The sequence below is a fragment of the Triticum urartu genome, chromosome 1A, assembly GCF_056163025.1.
Source record: "Triticum urartu cultivar PI428250 chromosome 1A, HENAU_Tu73, whole genome shotgun sequence".
Taxonomy (NCBI): Eukaryota; Viridiplantae; Streptophyta; class Magnoliopsida; order Poales; family Poaceae; genus Triticum; species Triticum urartu.
Window position 1 is genome coordinate 252,674,473 of NC_141873.1, and position 9,425 is coordinate 252,683,897.

Genomic DNA, 9,425 nt, shown 5'->3' on the forward strand with positions numbered 1-9,425 from the left:
TACTGTTTGATCTATGCCACATGGCTTGATGGCCGTCTTGTGCCTCCTGGCTGACACTATTAGGAATCTTCCCCGAAGAGCCAGCGAACAACGGTAGAGCAGCTTGCCTCCGCCGTCCGTGGCCCCTGGCCAATCCACAAAGACTCCCCGTCATCCAGATTCGGCGGCGGCAGTACCTTGAACCCATGCAACTCTAAGATAGCCATCTAAGCGCTACTTCCGCGATGAACTTGCGGCCCCGCACCCTTACATTAGACACCAGCCAACCGGCAACCTAGGAGCTCCGCCGCCTCGAGGGGTGTTGCTTCCCATTGGGAATCAACTGGCCCAGAATAAAAATTCAGACAACTGACGCCTAAATAAAGTGATTTGAGATGAGGGTGCGACCTATCTGGCAGCATGGTGAAGTAGGCAGGTCTAGTTGCCGAGTCGGTGAGGCCGGCGTGGTTGCGGTGGCCACCGGCGGCAGGGAAACAACGATGTCGCGACGGTCAACGGCTATGGGGAAGCAGCGGCGGGACTCTGGATGGATCCGAAGTTGGAGCCGCTCCTGCGCCGTGAACACCGGCGGAGGTGAATCGGCTCCGGTACGGTTCACGCGGCCGTCGTCGAGGCAGCTCCAGCAGCACGGAGTAAGAGGCACACGGCCGAGTGCACGACGACAAATGGACAGCGTCTCCGGCATTAGGGAGGAGGGCGGCTGTGAAATTGGTGCGGTGGGGGCGCCATGGAGGAGGGGCTGAGGTTTCGCGGCTTGGGAGAAGGGAGCTTCCGGGGAGAAGGTGATTTGGTGCCCACGAGGTATGAATGGGGGGGAATTGGGAGGGGAGTGGAACCATGTTTTACGGGCGCATTTGTCTGAAATGTGAGGGGGAGTTACAGTTCTACCCCTGCCTTTAGGCTTCTCGGCTTGGGTCTGTGTACTGAGGGTCGGGGATAGTAGAGTAACTTTGCTTCTCCCCAAATAGTGGGCGGGAGTGATTTCAGGCGAGGAGGGCGTGTTTTGAAATATAGTGGGCGCGAGCGATTTCGGGCGAGGAGAGCGTGTTTTGAAATAGTGGGCGCGAGCTATTTCGGGCGAGGAGAGCGTGTTTTGCCGACCGGTTTATGAATTATTCGGCACATATCATTTCTGCCGAGGAGAAGGCGCGCTTGGATGAAGTTACGAACCTACCCTCGATGCACAACGGGCCAATTAATGTGTCTCCCACATAGGACGGTAATTTCGCGTCTCCCATTTATTTGCTCGGGCGAATTCCACCGAGCAGAGGATGTTTAACGGTTCGTTCAAAATTTGGGAGAATGAGCATCCATGTCTACCTTACCAAGTCGATTCAAATCAAATTTAGAAATATTAGCTTGCCACTTCTTTTTTAGATGGAGAGATGATGCTCGGGAGTAATGTGTTTTTACATGCTCGTTGCTAGCGATTTACTATATGAAAAATAGTTGACCCACTCAAAAACGGAATCAAACCCAAAATGAAATATCTCGATTCAATGAAATAGCTCGTTCACCAGGTCAAAATAGTGAACTAAATCCAAAATTGAACACCTCAATCGAATAGCATGTTGTACAGTATCATAGTACTCCATGAACATGTTGAAAGTCAAATTAATGAACTTGTTCGATATACGCATATATCTATTCATGTGTGGATTGCAGACAACATGTTCTCCAATTTAAATATTTGAATGCAAGTTTATATCGAAACATGGTTTTTATTAGTCTTTGATGCATAAAACGCGACCTCCCCCTCTCCCGGACTCCTGCTCTCTCTCTCTCACCGGCAATCTTCAATTCTGTCGCATGCATCCAACACACAAACCTTGTTGGTCCTCTCTCTTTCTCTCCATCTCTCTCTCTCTCTCTCTCTCTCTCTCTTTGTGTGTGTGCGTGGGGGGGTCTTTCTAGTTCGCATGCATATATAATCCATCTATAGGTCTCTCTGGCACACTATGTATGATTCTCTAATCCAAGCTAGATATCTTGGGTGCACTTATCGTACGCACACAAATTCCTTGGCTCGTTGCCCGTAACTCTCTCACGCACCACTTTGTCATCTCGGAGCTCTTCCCCCCCTCTCTCAAACTCTCCATCTACCTGGGTCACACACACTTTTTTCACTCTCTCTCTAGTTAGGGACTCTCTCACGTCCATAAGCATATGGATGTTTTGAAAAGTCAAACCTTAGAAAAGTTTGACCAGGTATTCATCACAACATGTACTTACTTCATACTATCATTTATCTTTGGTATTGTAGATATAAGTAATTTCTTTATAAACTTGGTCAAAGTTTCAAAAGTTTGACTTTTAAAAAAAGTTGGAACTACATTATCGAACGGAGGGAGTAGCTCTTTCTCCCTCTCTCTCTCTGCTATCTCTCACGGGCCTCCCCTCTCACACGAACACTCTATACCGACAGATTATACGCTCACTGTGTCAGCGTATAGCTCTGTATATTGTTTAGTTGACAGGTCAACCAGTCCACATGCTACCTTGTCAGCTCGTGTTCTGTATCTTCGTGTGCTGGCCCATGTGGCAGTGGGTGAAAATAATTAACTAGAGGCCCATCTGACACACGGTGAAGTAAACAAAGTTGAAACCACTCGGGGTAGCACCCTGCATGCTAGTAAATTGAGGGCGCATTGAGGACACAGTTCTTCGCGTGGAGGACGCACTCGCACACAATTCATCACTGCGCAGCGGCATGCACAGAAGGACGCACTCGCGCACACCCAACACTCAACACACACCAGCACATGTGTACACCGGCGTCGCCGCCAGTTGAGATGGACAGCGAGGCAGCCAACAAGCGGAGGCGACTCGAGCCAAAACCGCATCCAGCGAGCCTGGACTTCATCAGCAGCCTCCCCGACGACATGCTGCTCGTCATCATCGGCCTCCTCCCCACCAAATCTGTCGTGCGGACCGACCCGCTCTCCCGGCGGTGGCGCCCCCTCTAGCATCGTGTCCCCCTCAACCTCACCGTCGACAGCTGCCTCTGCAATGGGGATTGCAAACGCATGGCCGCAGTCTCCAAGATCCTTTCATCGCACCCTAGGCCAGCCAAACGCCTGGACATCCTCATGTTCAGTACCAACTGCAAGGTCCAACCCAAGTTCAACGAGTGGTTCTTATACCCCGCCCTAGATCATCTCGAGGAGCTTAGCTTTGAAGCTGGACGATGTCGCTCTCTACCGCCGTCCGCGCTCCGCCTCGCGCCAAAGCTGCGCCACGCCAGCTTCAGCTCCTGCTATCTTCCCCAGATTAATGCCACACCCGCCCTTCTTCTCCCTCAACTCAAGCATCTCGACCTCTTCGACATTGTCATCTCGAAGAAGGCTATGGAGCACCTGCTCCGGAGCTGTACTGCGTTCGAGTACCTTCGTCTTGAGCAGATCCACAGGTTCATTAGCCTCCACATCGCCTCGACGAATCTCCGATGGATTTATGTGTCTTACTGGCCCCGCAACAAGACATCAATTGGGAAGAGATCACTCCAGCTGTTCCACGTTATGGTCATTGAGAATGTGCCTTTCCTTGAGAGATTTCTTGTATCGGATCTAGAAGGTCCAACAAAAATCAGGGTCATTGACGTGCCGAAATTGACAACGTTGGTGCACTCGTCTGCCAAATTCTCTGAACTCTTTATTGGATCTGTAATCGTTCAGGTACAACACTCATATTCTTCTCCGTCTACTTGAAATTCACATTTTTAAATTTCTTCTTGATGTATTTACGACCCTCTTCCAGAAAATGATTCCCACAAGCTTGACCCAGTCTATGCGCATAGTGGAGATCTTGGCAATAAAATCTATCGGCCCCAATCTGGATCAAGTTGTTGGATTCCTTACATGCTTTTCGTGCATGGAGAAGCTACTCATCAAGGTGAAACTTATTTCCTATTAGTAAACGATAATAACAACGTAGCTCAAATTTTTCGTAATTTTCCCAAATCACGATGACAAGTGTAGTGTTCAAAACTGCATCTACGCACTTCACCGAAAGAAATGTTTTTAGTACTTTTTTTCTCACGTGATCACCTACATCATTTTTTTGTTGTACTACTATAGTAGCCTAGGCTAGTCATAGTGGAAAGTAACTTAGACTACTCCGGTAACTATATGGTTACCTTAAGAGAAAGTACTACCTTCGTCCTAGTTTACTCTTCCTATTTTGTAGTATCAAAATTTGACCATAGATTTAACTGACAAAATGTTAATTCATGTCACTAAGAACTATATCATTGGATTTGAATTTGAACATAATTTCAAATGGTGTAATTTTTAGTGACATGCATTGGCATTTTCTTACGTAAATCTATGGTCAAAATTTTATACTAAATAAGAGGTAGTACAAAAGTGGGCTATAACGGCTGAGGGAGTCCTGGATTAGGGGGTCTCCGGACAGCCGGACTATATCCTTTGGCCAGACTGTTGGACTATGAAGACACAAGATTGAAGACTTCGTCCCATGTCTAGATGGGACTCTGCTTGGCGTGGAAGGCAAGCTAGGCAATACGGATATGTATATCTCCTCCTTTGTAACCGACCTTGTTTAACCCTAGCCCCCTTCGGTGTCTATATAAACCGGAGGGTTTTAGTCCGTAGGCCAACATACAATCATACCATAGGCTACCTTCTAGGGTTTAGCCTCTCCGATCTCATGGTAGATCAACTCTTGTACTCCTCATATTATCAAGAATAATCAAGAAGGACATAGGGTTTTACCTCCATCAAGAGGGCCCGAACCTGGGTAAAACATTGTGTCCCTTGCCTCCTGTTACCATCTGCCTTAGACGCACAGTTTGGGACCCCCTACCCGAGATCCACCGGTTTTGACACCGACATTGGTGCTTTCATTGAGAGTTCCTCTGTGTCGTCATCATTAGGCTTGATGGCTCCTTCAATCATCGATAGCGATGCAGTCCAAGGTGAGACTTTTCTCCCCGCACAGATCTTTGTATTTGGCGGCTTCGCACTGCAGGCCAACTCGCTTGGCCATCTGGAGCAGATCGAGAGTTACGCCCCTGGCCACCAGGTCAGATTTGGAAGCTTAAACTACACGGCCGATATCCGCGGAGACTTGATCTTCGACGGATTCGAGCCCCTGCCATGTGCGCCACACAGTCACGATGATCATGATTTAGCTCTACCATCGGACAGTGTTCAGGAGATCGCGCCAGTAACCGCTCCGACCCTCAATTCGGAACCAGTTGCGCCATCCATGGACGGGTGGATAGACCCCGACACGGGGGTCATATCCTCAATGCTGATCGAGCCGAATATCGACCTTACCCTTCACGAGAGCCGTGATGCCAAGCTACCGGATCCTTCCCCGGCCACGGACTCCGAACCGCCTGCGCCCATGTCTATCGAATCCGACTGGGCGCCGATCATGGAGTTTACCTCTGCAGATATCTTTCAGCACTCGCCCTTCGGCGACATACTGAACTCATTAAGGTCTCTCTCCTTGTCGGGAGAGTCCTGGCCGAACTATGCCCGGCAGGATTGGGATGCGGATGACGAAGAAATTCGCGCCCACCCACCACCCACTTAGTATCCACTTTCGATGATTTGACTGACATGCTGGACTTCGACTCCGAAGACATCAACGGTATGGACGATGATGCAGGAGACGAACAGGAACCACTGCCCACAGGGCACTGGACGCCCACTTCATCATACTAGTAAGCTTGCACGTGCAACGCACGTCTCGACTAATTCATTTTTCAGAGATACATCTACTCCCAATCAAATACAGCTTGCCTACCTGTCTCTCATACTATCATATTCTTATAGTAGTTCTTAACAAGAATCAATGTCGGGTTTGGCAACGTTAGATGCCAAGAATGCACTCACACATTTTAAAGGCAATATAGTGCATACATTTTAAAGGCAATATCATTTCCAACCAAACGGCATGCACGATGGTTGGCTCTTTTACCCTGGAGATAAATTCATCCTGATCATATTGTAGACTATCCGGCCTACAATTCCAGTATGTACAAGTACAACACCATTCAGCAGGATCTTTACTATTTTCTGAAAAGATTCCTTTATAGTTTATTCCAAACTGAAAAGGATCTTTATCTATTTTCTGGAAAAAAAATCCTTTATAGATCATCTTGTACATGTACAGAACAGAAGTAAAAGACAAGCTAGGAGTTGTGCATTTCAAACAGAAAAGGATCACTATTTTCTAAAAATATTCCTTTATAGTTTATTTTTCTTGGTTAGTGAAAGTAAGTAGGAAGACAAGATTATGGTGGAAGTTCTTTCTTCTTTTTCCTGTGGACTGCAGGAGTGATAAAATGGTTTCTTTTGTTTAAGCACTAAAATATTACTTGAGCACACAAGCCTAGTTTATAAATCATGACATTTTTTCTTTGCTGGAAACCATGTGTGCGATGTAGACCAGTTTTATAACATGAGCAATAGCATCAGCAAGGAAAGTAATATGTAATTACAGAGAGCTAAACCCACATATATCCTCTCAAAATCCATATTCCAATGAACTGTCATTATCTTACTCTCCTTCCTGTAGTATTTATAATTCTTTTCAAGGTAAGCTTGACTAAACAGATGAGAAACTTGCAGGTTCCATTCAAGAGAAAACTTGAGACATACTTTTCTATGCATTGATCTATCAATGATGTTGACACCAAGGAATAGTGTTTCACCCAGTAGCTCAAGCTTGTACTGCACCTGCATACTGCATTGGACAATGAAACATTGGGGTTTGTAAGAACTTTACATTCCGGAGAATACCAAGATAGACTACTTTGCCGAATCCACTAAGCATCGAATGGAATCCTTACCTCAATCGACCAGTCAATCAGAAAAATATGCCTTTTCTCATTGATATCAGTTTGGTGTGTCATGTAGGTGGGGGGCTCACAACTCAACTTGTACAGCACAACAAATTTGGCAATGAGATTATTATTGCCGTACAAGGTCAGAACTCTGTAAATAACTTCGACGGGGTTCCAAGCAGATAATTACCTTGGTCCGTCTGTAGAAGCTATAAATTTTAGCGAGGTATTCGACAACTGCGAGGGAGTTCCTGATGTCATAGCTGTCGATGTCAGGTGCTACCTGGTAACAAAAAGAACAAATATGCTGAAATATGAACAGAGATACTTCAAAAGCAGGATGATGACCATGTAAATGTCTAAAGATCGATTAAATCCTCCATCAACTTATATGAACCAGTTGTTCACAAAATGTCATGCCATCATGACCCAAAGGCATGTCACCCAGACAAACTTTGTACTAACTGTAATTAGCGTGTCCAGCATGTCATCTACCCTGCACAAAAAGAGAACGCGCTTCTTTCGCTAATAATTATAGGATGCTGTGCTTGTCATACACACAACAGGCATTGTCGCATTCATACCCCTAGTACTACATATAATCCCCCAACTGAAAGGATCCGCTAGTAAAGTCGCTTCCGGCAGTCTGGGGCACCACTGTAGTATGGTAGCTTGACGATTTCGCCATCCACAGAAACGACGTTGTTCAAGAGTCAAGACATAGCCATAGTCGTAGCAAAGCTCCGTCAAAGCACGTATACCAGTTAGAACTCAAGAGAAGCTATAGAGTTTTACATGTAGAAATTGTTGAGATGCATCAGAAATCAATTCACCTGAAGTGGAACTATCGTGTCAGCAGCAAAAAGCGTCACCTTTTGTAGCTTGACGTCGTGGTGATTTGTTAGGACACACTGGGCAAAGAGGTTACGGTTGCAGCTGTGGTTTATGAACCTTGCGAAACTTCCAACAGAGCCAGCATCGATGTAGTCCTCCGGCACCGGTGGTGCCTCGGAATCGTTCTCAACGTGAAGTGATGACATATGCATATCAGACCCTGCCCTTTTTCGTACAAGAGTGGAAACAAATAATTTACAAACATCCATTTTTCAGAGACAAACTAAGAAACCGAGCAATGAGACAAATGATGAGTAAGCGAAATGAAAGCTTGAAGCGAAACAATTAGTACCTCCCGTCCATCTTTAGAACCTCCCACTTCTTCAGTCCTCCTCAACACACCAACATACTCACAGATTGGAGCCCCAGGGAGGATGGCTAAACATCTCATCATTAACTAAAAAAATCTGAATGTGACCACCTTTGATGAAACAAAAAATGCTAGGAATCATGGAACAGAACAACGAACAACATTGATCCTACCCCAAATCGAACTCATTAAATGGTGCAATCAGGTGTAACTGCACAATAAATTAAATTCGACTAATATAGGCTTTAAGCAAAAACAATCATAGAGATGAATAGAAATAATTCAATTGAGGGCCAATACCTCATTTGGGGAAAACATCCTAATGGAGATCGGTTTTATTTGCATTCTAAAACCTCGTTGGTCTAACACCATGTTATTAGTACTATACTGTGCAGAATTTTTACTTATTTAATATTTGATTACCTAATTAGTAGTAATCCATGATGGCTATCAAGAATCCATGCATAATATAGAAAAGCATCACCTGTCTAAGAAACAAATAAATCTACAAAAGTCAAGTTGCCTCTTGCAAACCTTGTCGACCACCAGCATAGGGGCTCAGCCCAGAGGGGGCGGCTGGGTTGGCTGGGGAGGTCGGGCAGATGCTAGGCGAGCCGGAAACTTGAGCGAACGTGCTTGCCGACCCCGATGCCATCCAGCAACTGGTAACTGGCCACCTCGAAATCGTGTGCCGCGGTGATGCTATCCATCAAGCATCTGGACGATATATTGGGTAGCTGGCCATGGTTAACTTCGGAGGTGGTGGAGTTGTTGGTCATGCTGAAGAAAAATGCAACGGGTGTTGCAGGGTTGAAAACACACAGAACTTCCTCTGATCAAATTCAGTTTTGAACCTAACAGATATAAGCTTTAAACTTGAGATCAACAGCTCTCACCAGGTGAAATCGGGCCTTCAATGAAACACAGCCCAAAATTCAATCTGAACAAAATGAAGGAAAATTTGAATGTGGAAAGAATTTAAGATCAGAACCAAACCTACCCACTTGGATGGTTCACGTATGCGATAGAGCTACTGGAGGAGGGTGCGCCGAGGAAAAATACTCGACAGCCGAGGGCGCGACGGGCAAGACACACGACCGCCTCGCTAGGAGAGGACACAATCCCGCATGCCGAGCAGGTCTAATCACCGGCCGATGAGTCCGTAGGTGGAGGCCGTGAGGAAGAAACCCCATCCGCTGATGTCTGTTGGAAACGAATGGCAGCGGGGAAGATCCGGTCATCACCGTCGTCAATCTGGTAGGGAGGAAGACTGGCAGTCGCGAGGGAAGGACCAGCGGAGCTTTGGTCCATGGCCATGGCGCCCTGCAGTGTGGGAACGAAGATAGAGGAGATAGATTAGTGAGGTGTGGCGGCGAACTGCTGCCCAATACGGCGACCCCCGTT

General features: G+C 46.4%; 1 protein-coding gene across 1 annotated transcript; it reads right to left on the reverse strand.

Annotated features, from left to right (window-relative positions):
- Positions 1-6,693: 6,693 nt before the first annotated feature.
- Positions 6,694-7,863, reverse strand: LOC147990740 (cyclin-B2-2-like). The gene is made up of 4 exons (XM_087531163.1): positions 7,690-7,863; positions 7,008-7,100; positions 6,824-6,910; positions 6,694-6,717 (listed from the first exon to the last, which is right to left on the reverse strand). The coding sequence occupies exons 1-4, from the start codon at positions 7,861-7,863 to the stop codon at positions 6,694-6,696; spliced, it is 378 nt and encodes a 125-aa protein (XP_087387289.1).
- Between the last annotated feature and the right edge of the window lie 1,562 nt (positions 7,864-9,425).